The sequence below is a fragment of the Aphelocoma coerulescens genome, chromosome 1 (genome assembly GCF_041296385.1).
Source record: "Aphelocoma coerulescens isolate FSJ_1873_10779 chromosome 1, UR_Acoe_1.0, whole genome shotgun sequence".
NCBI classification, from domain to species: Eukaryota; Metazoa; Chordata; class Aves; order Passeriformes; family Corvidae; genus Aphelocoma; species Aphelocoma coerulescens.
The window spans coordinates 35,792,109-35,813,548 of NC_091013.1; the positions used below are offsets into that span (position 1 = coordinate 35,792,109).

At 38.0% G+C, this 21,440-nt stretch overlaps 1 protein-coding gene across 1 annotated transcript; it reads left to right on the forward strand.

The window, feature by feature from the left end:
- Positions 1-1,263: 1,263 nt before the first annotated feature.
- On the forward strand, positions 1,264-19,070 carry XG (Xg glycoprotein (Xg blood group)). The gene is made up of 9 exons (XM_069029283.1): positions 1,264-1,540; positions 9,483-9,524; positions 9,855-9,911; positions 13,576-13,611; positions 16,153-16,218; positions 17,093-17,149; positions 17,796-17,834; positions 18,116-18,235; positions 18,433-19,070. Exons 1-9 carry the CDS (start codon positions 1,480-1,482, stop codon positions 18,447-18,449), a joined length of 495 nt encoding a protein of 164 aa, XP_068885384.1. The 5' UTR covers positions 1,264-1,479; the 3' UTR covers positions 18,450-19,070.
- The last annotated feature ends 2,370 nt before the right edge of the window (positions 19,071-21,440 follow it).

The following is a 21,440-nucleotide window of genomic DNA, read 5'->3' on the forward strand; positions in this document are numbered from 1 at the left end:
AGCAATTGGCCCTGACGTGGAGAATGATGATACCCAAATTGAACTTTAGAGCTTCTATTAGTAGCTATAAGCCAGACCTTTATAAACCATTCTGCTGTTTCAAATTTGGGCAGGGGAGAGGGAGGGAGTTGACCTACTAGAACATCAAGCTTCTTGAGGATCCAGTATCACCAAGTTCTATCAGTCCATCTTACGTTGCTGCATCTGTTTTTTGTATTTAGCATAAAAGCAAGAGTTCGGTTCTATGTTCTGGGTAACTCAACAGAAATGCAGCTGGGGGCAGCCTGTGCCCCACATCAGACTGAATCACCCAGCAACAGCACGAGTGTTCAGATTGGCCACCCATGGGAGCAGAGTCCTGAGCTGTTTGCTGCCCTGGACAGAACAGCCCTGACAAAGTCCCCTGCAGCTTACCCCCCAGCACAAGGGAGGATGCACACCAGTCACCCTGCTGGTGCAGGGCACCAGGGTGATGGCTGCAATCCAGTTCAAAGGACAAGCATGTTGGCACATGTGTTTGCTAGAGAGATGCTATGACAAAACTGGATTAAAATCACATCAGTAATTTAAAAGTATGTCCATGTACAGATAGATGCATGATTTTTGTTCATTTTCCAAAGCTTTGTATCATCACACTCAACACCATCTGACATATCTCCAGGTAGGATATGCATGGATATTTATATTAAAAAAACCCCAAACTAGATCAATAGAAACAGTAATAATAGGCAATGTTTACCTGTGAAGATAAGCATCCACTGGGGAGCTAAGCATGCTTCAGTTCAGTAGTCCAACATCACATTTTAAGTTTATAAAACTAGATTTTTTTGTCATCCCTCTGTAGCCCAATCCAAGTTGCTGCAAAGCAGATTCTTAACCCCTTACTCGAGCCACCAAATTAATGAATTGGATGAAGGTTAAAACTGAAAGGATTGCCTTTATCAGCTTTTATTGCTGAGCCAAGAAACAAGCAGGGAAGTGATGCTTTGAGGACAGAGTATGTCTGAGTGACTCTTTCAAGCAACCTTCAGAGAAGGAGAGTCTCCCCTTACAAGCTGCTTGAGCTCCCACAGCACCACACCCTGCTTTGAAGGTGAGGATGTCAAACAGGTTTGCTTTCCCCTCTGGAAAGGAGGTGGATCCAGAGTGTTCTGGCACCCTCCTCATTGGGTGCTGCCGCTGCTTCCCCAGCTCCATGCTTCCTGCCTGGGCAATAAATAAGTTTCTTTGAGCACAGGTGGCACCTCGTATGCTGCTCACAGCTTGGCTCTAGCGGGGTTGCTTGCTTTTGTTACCTGTCTGGTACACAAAAAGGTTTCTCTCTCTCTTGCAGAGCTTGTGTGTGGTGGTAAGAAACCTCTTTGGACAGAGCTGCTGATTCCAAGTGTCTCCCTCAAACCTTGGCCCTGCAGTTGCAATATCTACCATCATTGCTTGGAAAAAACCAACCAGAGCAATCAAGGCACTGCATAGAAGAGCATGAAGAAATTCAGAAATATTTTTCTTTTGTGCCTTGGCTTCCTTCTAGTCCATGTAAGAGGTAAGTGAGCTTTACCTAGGCTTATTTAAAGGGCTAGATTATTAAAAAAAAAAAAAAAGACAAAAAAAACCCCAAGAAACTTAAACCCCCAGCCCCTCAAAGGGATGCTTGTTTATTTAGAAATGCTTGCTAGCATTTTTTTTTGTTGCTACTGTTTCATGAGCAGCATTCAAAAGTGTTTATATGTACTTCACTGAGTTTCTAAAGAGATACATATCTCTTGGATGATTGCTAGTAAGAGCTATGCTAGTTGAAGTTTGTTTATTATAATTTCTTATTTTCTCCCTAGTGTTGCTTCCCTAAAATGATTCACAAGCTTAGGCTTGAGTACAAACATTTTTAAATGGAAGCTGTAAAATGAGAGTTTCCAGGGGAGCTTGCAGTTTCCAAAGACATCCTTAATCAAATACTGACTTCATGTTTTAAAGCTTTTCTTAGTTATTGATATTTTGAAACCTATGAGTTTTATTGTAAATACAAATTCTGATTCAGTTTAAAGATCATGCTTTTATATTGGTGCATATGCTTTAATAATTATAAACTAATAGTTTATTAACCTTAGTCAATGTATTCAGGACTAATTAAGAATTGAATACATTTTGTATATATTTTTTTATGAATAAATAGCAATAGGGAAAATGTAGCCTTTTTGTACTGAGTGATTTTACTATATTCAAACATAATTTCTTTCAGCAAAATATTCTTTCAAACTTTTCTTGATGTCAAACCAAATAGAATTATCTTTGTGTGCATCAGCCATGTGGTGTAGTTGTAACCTTTTCTTTTTTGTGTACTAGCAATACTGCAGAAACTTTTAGTGCAGTGTTGGCTGCAGGAAGAAATAAGTCATTAACCAATAGCTCCAAAATAGCAGCTGCTGCTGATCCTCCCACCACCCTGTATTTAAATGAAGTCCCTAGGAGATCTTGCAGTGATGGCCAGTGGAAAAAACCTTGTCTTAACTTAGTTCGATGGTTTGATTTTAACAAATGAGGAATTATTTAGAGGTCTTCAGCAATTAGCATGGCATAGAAAGAGCAGAGCAGTAGGACTGTGCTGGCCTGCAAATTGTGTTGTGAGCAGTGATGATTCATGCAGTCTCTGACCTCTGGCATGCAAACTTTCTTGTTCTGTAACTGTCTTATGTTGAATAGCTCAGTTCAGACAATCTGAGGCTGAGCAAGCCAATTTGCATATACTCTACTATTTTAATTACAAGGATAGTCAGCCTCATCATTCTTCATTTATACATGTGCTAATTTACAGCCAGTTCAGGCTCTGCTTTGGGGAAGAAGTCATTGCAGAAAGTTCCTGTGGGCTTTTTGGGCACAGTCTCATGACTCTGGAAACTATTTAATCCACTCTGACAAGCAAAATTAATTATTTTAACTCTGTGGCAACAGACACTGAATTTTATCATCAAAGTATTCCCCATATTTCAGAGGATATTCACAAGAACATCTTTGCAGTCCCAATCAAGACATGATACAAGAAAGGCTTGACCATGCTGGTGAAAAGCTGGTCTAAGTTCTTATGATAGGAATGATAGGGCATGATTCACCCTTTTCTAGGCAGCTTAATTATTTTCTAAATTGTAATCCTCTGTCATAGTATCTATAAACTACTGGGCCACCACAGCCAGACCAGATGACATCATTCCTCCCCATCCAGCATTTCCTTTATGTCCAACTACCTTGAGTTAGTTGGCTAGACTACCTTGATGGACACATCTCAACAGAAGCATAGCAGAACCAAGAACTGTATTGCACAAGGAAAGTGAAATCTGATACAGTTCAGAAACATATGAGCTCACTGCAGTATTCCATTTTTAGCTACACTCTATAGCTTTTGTAATTTCCAGACTTAGATAGGTTACATGAATGCTCCTATATATTTGAGCTTCAACAACGTATTGTCTTGAGAGGCTTTTAGCCCAATCTGAATGAAATAAACTTCACAGAAACTTCTTCCGCTGAATTTCATGGTAACATCCCTCATCAGTTCCTGCAGCTTGGCTGATCTCTGGTAATTCAGGTTTGGCTCTGTCTACACTGCCCATTTAAGGTGTGCTCAGACACAACTCACGTTGCTCCCTGTTAACAGAGATCATGCATCTGTTTGAAACACTGGTCACATGTGGGTCACAAACCTGTGTGCACACCTGCAGTGGGGAACCTGTGCAACCTGGGGGCTCCCCCGTCTATGGACCTGGAAAGCAACTGAGACTCTCACTCAGACCTGACTGCTCAGAATGCTCCTTAGGTTCCCAATATAGATATAATCTATATATCCATGGTCTTTAATGCTGACTGATTGATCACATGTTTAGCTGGTGACAAAGACAGTGCAAAGACTGATGATGTCTGAGATGGTTTACATTTACTTCATCAGATATTGAATGCTACATAGGTAAAGGGAGCAGCATTTATTGCTAGTCAGTAAACAGCACATCTCTGTTCAGCTAAGGCTTACAAAGTTTTGACTTAAAATCAATTGTAGTCTCAGTTAATTAGCTGTACACTTTATGGGGAAAAAATTGTGGACTTGTTTGGATTTGAGACCCTATGTAGCTTAGTTCTATGAATAATGTAGTTTTCACTGGAGTTAAAAGACAGAGCAGGAGAGATGAAAAACACAGTCCTGTTTTTCTAACACTGCTCCATGTAGCTGCAGTCCTCACTGTTGTTCCGTGTGAGGTCTCTGTGGACGTGCTGAAGCATTTATGGATTCAGCAGGTAACAAATTCTCTTCTGCTGGCTGCCAAAACTATTTCACTCCCAAGACCTGAACTGCAATTATCCACAGGCATGTCAGTGCTATCAGCTAAGGGTGTGATTGCAGTTTGAAAAATCGACATACCTGAACTGGTTGAAGCACTAACAATGGCAGAGCTGTTGCAACATGAAAGCTTGGGAAGAGAAAACAACTAGTGTAGTTACTCAGCTTCTCAGGTTCACTTTTTAAACATTGCTGCCACACTGCAAGCCTGGTAGCAGTGCCCAACCTGACTGAGTATGTATTTTTAGCTTATTTGCACCAGCAATTGCCAACTCCTTTCCATCCCATTGAGGATAAAAAATAACAAATAAATGTCAGAATTCTTTCAAGATTAAAAATCAATAAAAATAGACCTTTCTGTGGCATTTTGCCTCATAGTAGGAGGAGAGAGATTCAGTTTGTTTTGATTAGAGTCTTCCTTCCTTTCCACAGGCTGACATCTATGAACGTTATGGGAAAATACTAAAAATACTTAAATATGACCTGTAGTACAATATCTTATGGAGGCAAGCACACCAGCCTATCTGAAAGAAAGGGCTTGGATGGGTTATGAAAATATAACAGTCCCACTTCCACTGAATAAGCTTTGCCTGTTACCAGTAGATTTTTAATTCCTGAAGAATTTATGCAAAAGTTAAATCACAGCAATATATTTTCAAAGGGCAACAATGCTACAGATTAAATGATAGCAAAGGCCAGAGTAAGCATTAAGATTAGCAGGCAAGTTAAAATCCTTCCTTACATCCCTGGTTTTATTATAGCAGTGGTGAAGGAACCAGGGGCTATCCATATTGATGGTCAAGAGGTGTTTTGCATGCATTTTTCCAGTGTACTTGGCATGAAAGTGGGACGAGGAACATTACAAGACACTCTGTGAGCAAGAGAAACAGCAAAGCCTGGCATCTCCCTGACCACCTAAATATTTGGTTCCCTCTGTTGTCTCCAAGCTACCCACCAGAGAAAGTGGGGATTAGCCAGCTGGTACTTAGGCAGCGAGTTGTCACTCAGAGAGCCCAACACAGCTGTTGCCTGTGCCACACTAAGGATTTCAGTAGGAATACTCATATAGGTCTCTTGTTTGAGTACAGTTCTCATGTAATGTGACCATCATTAAGCCTGAGACTCTCAGACCAAGTGGCTGAAAAGGGCTGGCAGTTTCATGAACCTGTAGTGACAAAGAGAAGCTTTGGATTAAGAGCCCACACCATGGGCTAAGCTCTGCTGCCTCATGACACAAAGCTGAAAATCTGAGGTGCACAGGAACATGTATGGTGTTCCTTCATGGAAGATCCCATTTCTTTTGCTCTGCCTGCAATTTTACAGCACACACCAGCTTCTGAACTCACGCTGAAGCAAAATACAGAAAATTATATCTGTTTTATTTTAGGTTTGCAGGACATACCAGATCATAAAGAACATCAATTACCTTTGAACAGCAAGGCAAATATCATAGAACTAGAAGATTTTCTTTTGTGTTTAGTGAGGCTATGTTGCACAGAGCTAAAGCAGTACTGCCACTCCTACTTTATTAATGCATCTTAGTTGCTGCTGATTATTTAAATGTGTTCTTGTATGAATAAGTCCTTTTCATGTCCCTTGCATTTAAACTAAAACCAGAAGTGGCCTAGCAAAAATAATGAAGTCAATAGTCAGGTCCACATATTGTGGTCTATATACTGGACCTTGGATCTTAATTATAGATTTTAAAGCATACTCATTTTCCACCCCAGCATTAAGGGGTTGTAATGGCAAACGTTGTTTATGGAAACTAAAGGTCCTTGAAGGAAAAACAAGCTACAGTAACCTCATCAGCAAATATGGATCATGAGGCTATTACATGAAAGAAATAGTACCTACTCATTGAGATTTTGTCCACAGTGTCCACTCTGGGGCGTAAACCCTTATGTTCTCCCAGAAGTGAGTAATTTCCTTTAAACAAACATAATTGCTTACGGAATAAAGTTGGACCAGTACACAGGTATGTTCCAAATCACATACATGGGAAAATACATCCCATTTTCTCATTATGAAGGAAATAAGTTTCTTGATTGTATTAAAATCAGAAATGGTCTGTGCAAAGAATAACTCACAATTTCAGCTAAAATAAAAACCATAAAATGAGTCTCACTAGTGATTTTGGTAACATATTATTCCCTTCTAGAAAATTTTTGTTCTCATTTTTGAGTCACTGACTTCTTTCTTGGTCTCTGCCAGCTTCATAGTGTTTTAAGCTCATTGTATTCATGAAACAATTCCTATTTAATTACAATGAAGAAATCATACTCATTCATGCCTTTAAATACTGTAAAATCAACTTATTCTTCCTTTCTATCTTGTTCACAATTAGAAGTTAGTTACTTCGAATTTATTTGTCACACAGGTAATCTCATCCCTATGACTACTAGCAATGCACCCAAAACCAATGAATTTAATCATCTTAATGACAAAATTATTTATCTAACACACATGCACATATATGCATTTTAGATGTGTGTCCAGAAACATGTAAAACACATACAAACACATTTTCTCATGGATTTTAACTTCCTTTTTAATTACTAGATTATGCATATTAAAAGCCTGAGAAGTTAATTTCATTTGTCACACAACCTGATCCTCACTTAGCAATATTCATTACTGCTTTATTTAAACCTGCATCACTTTAAGGGCCACAAGCTGTGTTCATATGGATCTAGTCCAGGACTGAGCCTACTTATGGAGATTAAAAATTGCACAGTGATGTCGTGGTGGCCTTTTGTCAGAAAACTTCTGACTGCTGTTGTCATGACCAACTGATAAGACACCTGCGGAATACAGCCTTGCTCCTCGTAAATTCTACTCAAACGCTGTGGGACCTCAGACCCTTGTGATCAAACAGATACATGGTTAAAGGGTGGTGGATCCATTCAACATTTAGATAACAAATTAAGCCATAGACAAAAGATGCTACTGTCTACATTTGTGACTAGATAGTTCAGAAAACTAATATTCAAAATTTGTGAACACCAAATGCACATGTGCCTGAGGACATGACTTTGCAAGGACGGTTTTGTGGTGTTCAGCAGGAGCTTATAGGCATTTTCTCAAATTCTCTGTTATGAGTCATTGAGGACCACCCAACAAAAAAACCATTACTACAGTCATTTTATTTCTATGTCAAAACAGGGATACTCCCATAAAAAAAGGTTAGAAGTAATGCCAAGAAATAGCATACTAGCTGAAAAGCAGCAATAGCAGAGATAACTGGGAGATAATACCACCTGCAGAGCTAAATCTCTTTGTAACTTTATCCACATTAAAACAAAACAAAAAAAACCAAGGCCAACAGCAACACAAAAACCCCAACCAATTAAAAACCCCCAATGGAACAAAGCTGTTTCTGCCCCACTAAAATTTCTTTCATTCTCATTTTCTTCAGTATATTTCCAACTCTATTATGGAAGCTGATCCCAAAAAAAAGGGATTATGTGTAAAATTAATTTCTTTCAGTCCTTTTGTTCTGTGGAGAGCTTCACTAATTTATTTCCCTTGTCATTTATCTTCAGAGTTCTCTGAAGTGACTGCAGTTCCTATTGAGCTACATATCCTCTGAGAATCTAATGTGGTTTTGTTTTTAGACCCACCATTATGTGGATGAAGTCTGAGCTGTTCAGCTATTTAACCAACTGTTATCCTCCAAAATTAGATTCTTAAAAGCATCTAGGTACTGTCTCAGGAATGGTAATGAGCATTTAAAATTCTGCTCAACAGAATCTTCTTACTCCTTGTGGTCATTTGATGTTATTATCAGAGGAAGTTGGTAAGGAAGTCCAAGCAGTATTTTGGTTTATTGCAATATAATTTACCATGCTGTACAGATGTCCTCATACAAACTGCCCATCTGTCAAGGGTTATGTTTGCATAGTCAGAGATTTCACTGTGGATTCCTGTCTTACTCTCAAGCAGTCATTCTGTGTTGGTGCCCTTTTCTTTTCATTGCTTGGTTTATCGTTAGAAAAAATGTTTTAAAAAAATCAATACGAATAATTTCTGCAGGAGATTTTCAGTCTTCTTTTTTCTCTTCTTAAAATTTCTGTAGCTTTCTTCTGTTTCTCCCTTGAAGTTTCAAAACAACACTTTTTGCCTTTTCCCACCTTTTCTATAACAGAACAGACATACAATAGGAGAGGGAAATGTTGGTATTGTCCAGAAGGGACAGAAGGTGTTAGTAACTGTTTCAGTCTGTTGTTTTACTTTAGTTCTCATGCAGTTGAAAGCATCTACATCATCTTTCTTGAATTTCATATTCTGATTAGATTCCACTTTCTATTTTTATTTTTCGTTAACTTCAAAGAAGTATTACACCTGAAACTTTTCCACAGTCTTCCTTCACAAGATGATTTTGTCACGTTCTCTTTACAGCAGTAGGACCTCAGTAGTTGCTTTCTATATTGTTAGTTCCTGCATGTCATGACCTGTAACAAAGCAGCTGGTTTGTCCAACAGCTCTTCAGTATTACAAAATTATTTCTGATGACCCTAGTTCTGATTATGGTTACAGAATTATTCCTGATGACTCACTCCAACAAGAAATGGTCTAAGGCACTGATGATGGTGGTATCCTGAGGCAATGGGGTTCAGGTCAGACAGCCTCCTCCAGTACTCTGGATGCTGATCAAAAATGAAGATTTTACCCAAAGACAAAATCAAAGGACAGTTGGGATTAAGTTCCTTTTACTGATGGCACTGAAGAAATGCTTCAGAAAAATAGAATTTGACCATATAAGTCAAGGCAGGATGTCAGCCTGTGGGTAGTGTGTCTGCATGAAGATCAAAGTGTTCCATGGCTGGGGTGACAGCCCACGGGCAGCAGCTCAGGGCCCAGTAAGGAAGGGCTGGTGGTGTTTGCACAGCAGGTGAATATGATAACACGAGAGAGCAGCTTCTCCTTGGCCTATCTGAACAAACAACTTGTTTGAATTAAATGGACCCATGTCTCACAGCCATTCAGGACTGTGCTGCACAGGGATGACAGCTGACAGCTTGTTCTCTGTCTGCTGCTGTTTGGATGGGTCTTTCTTTTGCCTCTTCCTGGTGTTCTGGCTCCATACAGAGCCCTCAGGTCTGGAGGTCATGGAAGCCTGCCTGCTGACTGACTGTCTTTTCTTCTGTCACACTCGTTCTAGGTCAAGGTGATTTTGATTTAGCTGATGCCCTTGATCATCCTGGTATGTAAATTTTCTATCTTTATTTTACTATGGCGTTTGCACCCAATAATAACTCTTAAGTCTTTTTCCTTGAGGAATAGAATATGAAGTGTTTACTACTTAAAGATATACAGAACTGGAAAATGCTAGATTTCAAAGTTTCTATCATGAAATGAAAATTTTCTTTAAACAAAACCAAACAAAAAATAGCTTTGAAAACACATCCCTTCATTTTTGGCTTCTGCTGTGATACAGAAAGATTTATTGAAAGCAGCTCTCTACATTTGCAGATACCTGCTTTTGTTAAGTTGAAGCTGTTATTGTTTATTGACTTGTCATTGTGTCCAACAGATGACATAATTACCAGGAAGCCTACAGTGATCAGAAGACCAACAAGACCTGTGCTCAGTGAGTAATAAGTAATGGGTCATAAAACTGATTTTGTATATGTCAGAAGCTTTCACATGAGGTTCTTCATCATATTTCCCCTTGTGCTTTAGCTGAGATAATGTGTGGATAATAGCTGTCTGCTTTATGTAAAATAAGTGCTCTTTTGACAGTTAACCATTACCTGTCTTCAGCTCTTCCAGTAAGGTGTTAGAGCATGGCTGGCCAGTCATGTTATTTTATTTCCTGAAGATCTTCTTCATGCTTTTCTAGATTGTTCTGAACTCCCTGGGGAGTATAACAATGGGTAACTTGTATGAAGTTGTATAAATGGGTAACTGGGGAGTATAAAAATGGCTAACTGTTCCTCTACATTTTTCCCTATTATCCTTACTTTTCTGTATATTTATTCATGAAGCCTGATAACAGACATGGAAAAGATCCAGAAGCAAGTTGGGGGTATTCTTTCTTCTCACCATGTATTTGATTCATATTACCTAGTACTGATTGCTACAATCACCTGTGTCAGAAAGGAAAAAAGGTTCTGAACAGTGAAGAGCTGTAGTCCTGAGAATGCAAAACAACAAATTCCAATGAACACTTGTTAATGTTGAAAAAACCCAAACTCCAAACAAGAACAAAATTGGATTTGTGATGGAACAATTTATGACAACATAGATTTTTTTTCATCTAAAGTACACTGCAATAAATTTCTGTCTATCAAACAAAATGCTTGAATTGGAAAATGCTGGATAACATTAGCCGACACAACAACGTTAGGTCTTTTTCTGGACAAACTTGGCAATAAGACTTTAGGTGCATTAAAGTAGATACATTTTCCATGCAATTCTCTGGCTCCCTCTTTGAACAAACAGGGGCAATATTTTGTGAAAGTGGTAGCTATTATATACTTTAAGGGCTGCATTCTTCCTTCCAGCTTCATTTGGCAAACAAAGTTTGTGTCTGGCCTAGATTAGAAGTGTTTGTCTAATTTAAAATATTGCACTCAATGTGTATTTGTTCCTATCCTAATGCAAACATTTCAAGTAAGTTATTTGAATTGTGCCCTAAGATACTTTATCCTTGGTCATGCTTAAAGGTAGCTTAGAGATGCCAATATCGACATTGAAGCTGCCTAAGTCAGGTGAAAGGAATTTTTATTTTTAGGGACCCCTAAATCTGTTAGAGATACAAACATCAAATAAATATTTTCCCTAACCAAATCCACTTCACTAATTTTTGGGCAGGAAGAACTCCATGTTTTCCAGACTCTTTCAGAGTCTCTTTCAGCACTACAGAGGACTGCAGAGAGTTTAAAAAAAGAAATTAAAACTTATTAAGAAAACCCAAGCCCACGGTGTTACAAATCAATTATTGGAGTTGGAAAGTGCAGAAAGATGGTACAAAAGTATGTTCTGGCATCTGCATAATGCTTCATCTTAACTTCAGGGTGTCCTCTATGTCTCATTCAGAAGTGAGGCCAGCTGAGATTTTTGTTCAGCTGAGGCCAGTTACAGGCAATGTCCTCTGGGCATCCCATGCACCTCTGCCCAGTTGAAGGTCTCCTGTAGGCCCCTCCCTAGTGTAACAAAATTCATCACAAAATTTAATGGAAGGTTATGTTTATTTACAAAATCTCAAAGTAAGTTGATGTTTACCCACTCACATTGTTCCTGCATTCTATTTAATTCAGCCATATCCTCACACCCACATGCTCATGAGCACCAAGATGTGTCTGGTGAGCATTGTGTGCAACATGAGACAAAGCTTGCCAGCTACTGAGCTCTTACGCTGTCTCTGTGCTTCTTCTTGATCGGAAATGACAAGTAGAATCCACAGATCTTTTATATCCTTTAGGAGTAATCAGGTATTATAGAGAGGTCCTTTATTAGAGGCCATAATATTTCTCACTCCAGTGTCTCTGAACCCTTGGTCAGGTTGCTGCCCACTATCTTTTTTATTTCTTGCTTGTTCAGAGTACACAGGCTATGTGCACAGATTTATTTTCTAGGTGGACAATCAGGAAAAGTAATATACTGCAGCCTTTGGTGTTAGAATACCTTTCTGCTTTTCCTCTGCTGACAAGTCATCTGTGCTGTCATCAGAGCACAGGCCTGCTGGTTTTGACAGAAACAACACATTCCTCAGTTTTACTGCTGGGAACAGTGACCTTTATTGTCTGTTCTTGTAACACTTCACTGTTTTTTCTGGTCCCTACAGACACATGCATTTCCATTTTTATTACATTCATATCAACCTTAGCATTTCTGCAACAAATCTCTGCATGAACCCTCCAGAGTGGAACTTGCAGTTTCCCTGAATTTTTCATCCCAATAATAAATTGAATCCAATTTTCAATTTATTGCTTCTTACAGTGTTAGCATTTGACAGGTAAAGGTATTTTTGAAATGCAACTCTCTGCTGGGCAGACACAGGGAGGTTCAACACCTGACAAGAGCAAACCAAGTCATGTATTATGAATTTGATTATTTTCCTGCCAGATTTCCTGGTGACATCAAAACATTTCTGAGTTGTTACGCAAATGAGACTAGATACTGTGCAAAAGCAGCTTCCCACTCCTCCTGGATAGTGAAGAAAACAGACTTCTGCATGGTGATTTTCTTGTGTTTTGCAAATTCTGACACATTTGTAATGAAAAAAACCATGTTTAATTGAGAGTCTAATTGTCTGTGGCAATAAGCACTGTTACCAAAATTTAGAGAGGTTTTGCTGTCCCTTTTCTTCTGATTCACTGCATCACTCCACATTTGTAAGCATCAAGAAAGGGATTCTTGGAGTTATGACATCCATCTAATATATTTCTTTCAGAACTCACCATCATTCCATATACACCTTAAAATACCACCCACATATTCATATCCACACCTGCATGTTAGAAACAGAGTTCCTCTTTATGCACCTGCAGCTCATGGAAAACATTTTATTGGATGGAAAGATTCCATCCCAGGTTCAGCACAACACATATACAGAGCAGGGCAATGGTCACAGCTTGTTGATTTACTGGGTAACATGCACATACAGACATTTAATTCTATCTAAAAACCTTTATAGCTCAGGCAAAGAAAAACAGACTGTCTCCCAACCTCAGACAGGTGCATATGATTGCCTGAAGCAAGGGGTCACCATGACCCTTACGTAGATTAGGTGATTCAATCTTTCCCCAAGTAGGTTTATTGTTCCCTGGTATTTGTTCTTGAAATGGGTATTCAGTTTTTGCAGTTCAGTAAATTACACTTAAGCCAAACATACATACACCAATTTTAAACACAGACATAAATGTTAAAAATTAAGTGTATTTAAAAAATGTATACAGTTACATATTTTAGCAAAGATAATTTTATTTTTTTACTTGCAGGTATATTAAAGAGGTATTGATCTTGATTCAACTGTAAGATTTATTTTGACATCATTTAAATCAGGAAAAAAACCTTCATATTTTGAGTAGAAAATACTGTACTGTTTGTCAATTAGTGTGTGGGGAAATATTAGATTCTATTAGAGTTTTCGAGAAAAGTGTGGTAAGTTATTTGAATTTGTGGGACTGATCTGAAAAACGTGCTTGTCAAACATTCAGTTGTACACATTCTAATGAAAATAACATTTCATTTCCCTCGAGAATTGTGTGTAACTCACTTTTCTACATCTTTCTCCTATTCATTTTTAGACAATGATCTACATTTAGGAGATGCTCTTGGTGGGGGTGAGTACTCTCTTATTTCCTTGACTATAAGGGGATTTTTTTCTTTCACAGTCTTTTTCTGAACTCTGCCTAATTTGAAAAAAAGAGATTTCAGTACTGCAGGAGGTGCTATGGTCATGTGAGTCATTACAGCTCATGTACATGCAGCCCTTCTGCCTGAGGCTGTCACGCAGAGTGTCACCAGCTACCTTTGAGAGCTTCCAGCTGCCCTACCTTGCATGCACTGAAGTTAACTGGGGCTTCCTGTGCCATAGCAGACCACCCCAGGCACGGCTGGGAGGGGAGAGCAGGCACGGCCCATTCACTTGTGGTGGCTCAGGGTGGAGTCCTCTGACAGAGGCTTGATGATGGTGATGGCTGTAGTTTCTTCAGCTGCCAAAAAGAATCTGCCTGCCTAAGAATTAGGAATCAGAGGTAAGACTGGATGGAGAGGTTTGAGCTACTTGTGGCTCTGCTGATGGCAAATTAGAAATTCAGGAAGGAATGTTTCAGAGATGAGCACTGGTGATACAGCCTAAGTTTGAAGCAGCCAAGCTGTTGTAACATGCTGTTAACTTCCAGATATTCCCATAACACCCAGATCTGACCTAGGAAATATTCACAGTACTGTACTGAGCTGTGCAGACATGTAAAATCCTTGAGGTTGGGAATTTGTACACCAAAGTTTATTTAGTGTGTTTAGAGATGTACCAAGAATGTGAAGTACTCTAGAAAGGTTCTTAAATACTGAAGTTACCCAAAATGCAACTAGCCTAGAATTCCACTTTAATCACAGCCACACAAAAGATCAATTACTTCTCAGCACAGATCAGTTACTTCAGCACAGAACCTCTGAATCAGCTGCAGAGGTCTGGTTTACTTATGTTTCAGTCTTAGAGAATGAAACCTTTTATATTGTTTTTTTTTTTTTTTTTTTCCCATTTCCATGTTCCCCTGTGGTACTTCAAGCCTTTGTTTGAATGACATATAAGTCCACACTTTACAAAGCTGAATCTAATTTTGTTAATAATTCCTATGTTTATACTGTCCTTTATTCCTTCCTGTACTAATTGTTCCATTCCTGCAATTTTTTAATGAGTACTGTTATGAGAGGATAGGTTAAATATATTGAGTAAATAATTAATTAATAGCTTAAGTATCTTCATTAACCAAATCTTTTCATTCCAAGGACAGCAAATCGTGTTTCCCTTGGTTTTTATTTATTTGTTCTATTTTCAGTTCAGGTTCTTAATTGACCTTCAGACATGGTATAATGAGGTTAAAGTTACATCTCTCGTTATCAGTACATCTGAAGACATTATTTTTTCACCACCTATGCCATACAATATGTCTTCTTATGCTTAGAGAAGACTAAGTGCAGCATCACAATAGAAATGAAAAATGGGATTGGGGGTTTTCTGCTTTTGTGCCACAGTGAGTCTTAGTTCATGACACACAGAGCTGGAAGAGATCAAGCTCTTCCTCTAATGAATGTAATTAACTGGGCAAAGTCTGATTCAGCAAAGCTTTACGACTCTACCTAAAATCCATTGACTGTAGGCTACACTCACTTGAAGTTAAGCATATACCTAAATAATTTTCTGGATCAGAACCTAAATGATGCTCAGAAACAGAAGCATATTTAGCATTGTATTTAGCAGCTAGGCAAGAATAAAACACAGCAAAAGGGCATCTGGCATGTTTGGAAGGTGAAAGATATAAGGACAGGGAAGGAAATTGCTATTTATTTCTGTGACCTAATTTTAATTTGTGCAGAACTAAATTCACTGCCTGGCTATGAGAACAGTTAAATATGTGATTGAATTGGTTGAAAAAAGGATGGCAAGAGAGGACCTACTCTATACATGCAGAGCAGCAGCCCTAGATATTAAATCTGGCAGCCCTTGATACTCCAACACTGTATATCCAGTTTGGAAAGTGCTTTTATTCATCAGATCTCCTGCTCTATCCAATGCATCTCGTTCTAATCCTTTGGAAAAAATTAAGGCTAACTGCTAACACAAAGTCCTAAACAACAACAAAGCTGAAGTCTGAGTTCATTTTGCACAGATCAAGAGCAGAAAATTCATTATGCATTAGATAAATTCAGCATCTGCTAGATGAAACCTATCTGCAGGCCTTATTAATACCTGCTGATGGCAATGAGATAACCTGTTGCCTCCTGTGCAGCCTAGAACACCAGCTTCTCTCTTGGCTCTGAGTAACTGCACCACTGACACCCACAGTGACACATGGTGCCTCCCAGCTGCCAGCTTTAAGCAATGTTAGCACTTGCCAGAAATACATGAAATATTTTCCTTCAATGTTTTTGTGAATTATTCTCCTCTTTTGAAAATATTTCCTGTTCACTTCCAAGTCAGTTTTTGTTGCTAGATATTTGTTCATATAGTGCTTAAGTCTTTTAAATTACTGAGAAGGTCCTTTTATTAATTCATGGGAAGACAAGTTAGAAATAGGTATAAAATGTCAAATTATCCTACTCTTTATTTACAGTTCCCAGTTTTGCCTGTTCAACCATCTAACAATATTAATTATCAATAGGTGACATCTCAAGAAAACCTTTATACCCACCTCTACCACCACGCCCAGGAAGTTATGGTAATTCTGGTAAGACTATTTGTTCTTAAGAAAATGCAGTGCTATGAGCAGACATTTTGAATACTTTATTCTCTTATTTCTGTAGTAATAGCTTTTATCATCCTTTCCCTACATCTTGCTTTGGTAGTCCCTGTTTATGACCCAGTGTTTGGAAAGCTTATTTCTGAGTTTTAGTGTTGGTACCATAAAGTTTTTCTGCCTGCTCAAAATGTGGGGCACTGTCCTAAGTGGCACGAGACTAACATTTAATCTTGTTTGCATTTTCATTTTGGGTGTGTATACACTGAACTATGTGAAGGTTCAAATTTGACATCTAGCCACAGGGCAGGGATAAACCTGTATTCAAATCCATTTGAGATGTGCATCTGAGATGGCCCTGGGGCGTACAGCAGATGGGGATGGGCAGCCTGTATTGCTTTTGAGTTTGGTTCCAGACACTCAAATAAAGTAAATGTGGCATATCTACTCTGGCTTCCACCCTGTACCTCTACTTACTTTGGGTGTGGCTGTACTGGTGAGCCATGGACAGGTCCTTCTGGAGTCCTTCCTGGAAAGAACCCACTGACTCTCTGCTTCAGGGATCACTGGGACTCAAGATGTCCACAAATAAGGATTTGTATTACTGAGCACCCAAGACCACATATCTCACAACTGCCCAAAACAGACATAGAATTTGTAGACACCAGCAGTGCCAGTACTTCAGCTTTCAGGTGAATTTTGGTAGGTGATCATTCAGTGCAAGACATGTGACCCAGCCACCATGTCAAAGCTGGGATTTCAAAGGTTCCTCACCTCTCCCTAGAACACTACAAAAGGAGTGGACAAGGGAGCTGAGGGGGTTACCATTGTAGATAATTTTGCATCTGGAATCTTTATCTTGCAGGAGGTTTTGATGACTCAGATCTCCTCGATGGGAAGCCTTTACCACCAGTTATAACAGGTAGCCTTTGCCAATTTCCCTTGCAACAGCTTCCTAACACCTGTAAAGTGGAGCTGGTTGGTTTTGCTTTAGTGGTGATCTGCTTGTCTCTGAAGGAATAGGACAAGACTCTGCTATTTTTATTTAGGTTAGTTATCCTTCATGAAAAAGTATGGTTTGGAGCCTGAAGCTAAATCTTGAAACACGTTCCAAAACATGTTTGTAGCATTCTGGCATATGCCAGAAGCCTGCAGGTTTTATCCCTTTGAATTCAGCAAGGAAAGTCCCAAAGCAAGGGGCTTGCTGAAGTCGATGGACCAAGACTAAGATCTTGATGTAAACTACTGATGAAAGATCTGATTGTCTGGAAGTAGAGAAGAGACAGAGTATACTGGCCTCCCTGTGAAATCAGCTTGATGTAGAGTGTTACATATGATCCTTCTATTAGATGATAATATTCATCACCAAAAATAAGTGTCAAGAGGAGGACCAGTTATTCCTCTGGCCAGCACAGCTATCAGTGAGGAGTGGAAGGGGAACTCCTCTCTTGCAGTCCTGTTGGGCCACCCCTTTTGCCCTTTGTATGTCACACTTTGCTGAATAAAGACTTAGTTCTCAAAACATGATGACAAATATTTCTTTGATTAAACGTCACCCTCTATTCCAGGAGAAGAGGAGCATCCTTTCAATCATGGAGGGAACACAGGTATAGTAAATAATTTACATTCTTCTACAATTGATTTCTGATCTTCATGAAATATTAAAATCATGTTGGCCCTCTAAAAGTAGCACATATACTAAATTAGGCTTTAAGACACCATTTTCACATCAGCTGTAATGTAACACAATTTCTATTCATCTGCTTAATTTTATTGTTTCACAAAACTATTTTCATAATTTGGGAAAAGCACACTTTAGTAGACAATATGCTTAAGACAAACCATCTAAGTGCCTCTGAAAAAAACCCTTCTCTTTCTTTTTCCACAGATTCAGGATTAATAGCTGGAGTTACATCTCCTGTAATTTCCGCTTTTGTAATACTGGTTGTTGGATCAATAGCAGCCTACACTGCTTACAAGAATAAGAAACTTTGTTTCAAACCACGTGGTAAGGCCCAGTTTTCCACTGATTTAGTGCTAAAGTAGATGGGAATTTGACAAATAACTGTCTCTGCCACCACAGAGGTGCCTGACTCTTGTGGCCCTGTGTGTGGAAACCAGCCCCGGTGGCCCAGATCAGCCTCAGAAAAGCTGGAAAAGAACACCCACAGTGGAAATACTGAATGGTCAATTTTCATTTTTCAGGTGGGGCTGCAGTGTAAACCACTGAAAGGAGAATTGCTCTCATCACAGGTTCCTTTCGTTGGTGACATTCTACATTGCCATTTGGACAGAAGAAAATCTTCCTTTAACGAACATTTTCTTGAGACATTGCAATCCTGCTCTCTCTAACCTGATGTCACTTTTGCACCTCGAGCTTTATGTCATCAAAGATATGCTTAAAACATCCAGAGGTTGGGTTGCACTCTCTGACCTGCATTCATAAGGGTTGGATACAGATTTTGACTCAGAAGTTATCTTAAACAATAAAGAAATCAAGTTTGATATAAGCTAAAAAGGGAAAGATTTGGGTTTGTGAGGATTCAAGTCACCAAATAAATTTTTTTTCTGTTTTCAAAATAAGCCAAAAAACTTCATCCTTCTGATAGAATAAAAATAAGGAGTTTGCCATTTCCCTTAACACTTGTTGGGTTTCTCCAGTATATTTCTGTAATGATTACTATGTTTAAAGAAAATTTGTAGTTGTATAAAGGATTAAAAATTTGAATGCCTTTACTTTGTATTTATGTCTGAATTTTAGCAAAGTGAAAGGAACTATAGCTAGAAAATTCATTTTTAACTTTATAATATATTGAAAAGATTATGTATATTGACAAACCACTGTTTAAAATAGAGAGGAACACATGGTAATTTTATTTATTTATTTATTTAATTGATTAATTACTGAAATGGTATTTAGCTCTTCTTAGGAACTAGAATTTCACATAAGTTTAATTTCTCTTCTTGAAAACTTAGGCCCTACTCCAAGAACCTTTGAAGGCATTCATCTAGCAAGATGGGTTTTTAAAAAAATACTTCTTATTTGTAACTTCTGAAAAGGGAAAATGGGTAAAAAGCTTCTTCTGATTCATTTAGAATGAGTTTGTGATGCTTCATTCTCTAAGCTCCAAGTAACAACAACTTTTAAGCTTCATGCTATGTGGAGGTGTGGTTACATAGTTTTTCTAGCAAGACTATTTCATGTCTTTCCCTCATTCCTGATCAACCTTGCTGGGCTAACAAGTGTCCTCATGCAGACAAACCTACCACAAAAACTGACACTTTTCCTGTCTCCCTGCCTTCATTTAGCTAACTGAATCAAAAAAACAGCAAATGAATGAAATACAGTTGAAAGCTGGCAAAACTAGCAGTTTACTGACAAACCTGCAATACAGCCATTTTAGCTAACTTTTTAAAGCATAAGGAAATAAGTGTGGCTTTATCTTCATTTTATATGCAAAGCATGTTTTTTGTTACCAAAATTCCTTTTAGATGGAGGTAAATATGATTTTGTGTTTAGAGGAATACATATAGTAAACATGTACTTTTTCATGAAATAAAATACTATTTGTCTAAATTATATTTTAAATGGGTATATATCAGTATCTTGCTTAGGTGACCACGATTTTGTTTTTTTATTCTGAAAGAAATTATAATGTACATCAGTTTAAACATAGAAACATCTTGACAATATACAAACAAATGAACACCTTTGTGGCTATCACTTTTAATTTATGAATGAGAAAATATTTTTAATATGGTGTGGTTAATATGGTTTTCAAGGACATTTAATATTTCTTTTAAAGTAATAATTTTCCATGTTAATAGTTAAAACAGATTGATATGTATTTTGTCAGGTAGGAGTAAAGATTTGATTAATGAAATGATAAGTGTTTTGCTGTTACAACTTCAGTGGTTTGTTCAGCCATGAAAATACATATTTTGCTTCTTTCTCTTCAAAATTTTCAATAAACACCTCCTGTGTTTTATCTAAGATGATCTAGGTTTTGTTTGTTTCGTTTGCTGCTTTCTGGGACATATGAGGACTGATATGTTCTATATACAAGTTCAACTATGTCCCATTAGGAAAAAGAAGGAAATGCTTCAACCAAGCAAACCCAAAAAAACCAAAACAGCTTAATTATCTATTCTTTTTTTTTTTTTTTAAGTGTCTGGAGAAGGATCTATGGGCAAATTTTTTGCTTTTGCTATGCTATGAAAATTTATTTAAAATTGTTCATAATATTTTCAAAATAATTTATTACTTGTGTTGATGTTAGCCCCCAAGAAGATTTATTATGGAGAATTTGAGCAAAACACATGAATCTGAATGGATAAACCCTGGCTACCCAAGTGTTTAACCCTCTGAAAATCTTTGGTCTAATTATGTCAGCATACACCCAATATACCAATATACCAATATACCAGTGTGCAGCAGTGTGCACACTTTTAGGTGTTAATTTCCATTTTAACTAGAATGATGAGATGATAACAATAAATTTATAGTTATTGAAATAACTATTTCTATTATTATTATTTCAGGTAATTGAGGGGTTATGTAGGGAAGCTCTAGTGTATTTAAGTCTGGAGGGGAAGGAAGGAAGGAAGGAATATAACCCAGCTGTTAGAACATCAGAATTCTAGCTTGTTTTACTGGCTCACATATTTAAAATCTATTCTATAGTGTAAAAAAATTTACTGGCACACAAGTAAAACAGAAAATCATCTAAATATAGACTTCACTTTTATTACCAAGGAAAAGCGTTTTTTAGTCCCCCAACTGAAATACAGCTGCCAGTTAAATTATCTACAACAGCAATCTTGCTACTCATTAACATGCTGTTTATTTAACTTGTCAATATAAGCCAAAGGTGAACACAGATCCCGGAGAATTCTGTTTCTGTGGGATAAATAAAACTTCATTTCCTGTGTGTTTATGTCCTTCCTTCCTTTAAACATCTCACCACTACTACAGAGCAATGACAACCTCTTCTCCAGTGCACCTTTAGGATTCTCCCAGGGTGTGAGGAAACAGATGCTGCAGCTTCGAGTGGCAACAGAGATGCCTTGCAAATTGTTGGAAAAAAAAGTTTTAAATAGTTGAGTGGTACCATTGGGCATTTTTTTCCAGTGGTACACTGAATTTTTTGACCTCTGCTACATAGATACTGATGTTCACAGCACATTCTGACACAAAAATGCCTCGGATGAAC

Coding starts and splice junctions, on each gene's coding strand:
- XG (XM_069029283.1), top strand. CDS start 1,480: ATGAAGAAATTCAGAAATATTTTTCTTTTGTGCCTTGGCTTCCTTCTA. Junction 17,150..17,795: donor TTTACCACCAGTTATAACAG/GTAGCCTTTGCC, acceptor CCTCTATTCCAG/GAGAAGAGGAGCATCCTTTC. Junction 17,835..18,115: donor CAATCATGGAGGGAACACAG/GTATAGTAAATA, acceptor CTTTTTCCACAG/ATTCAGGATTAATAGCTGGA.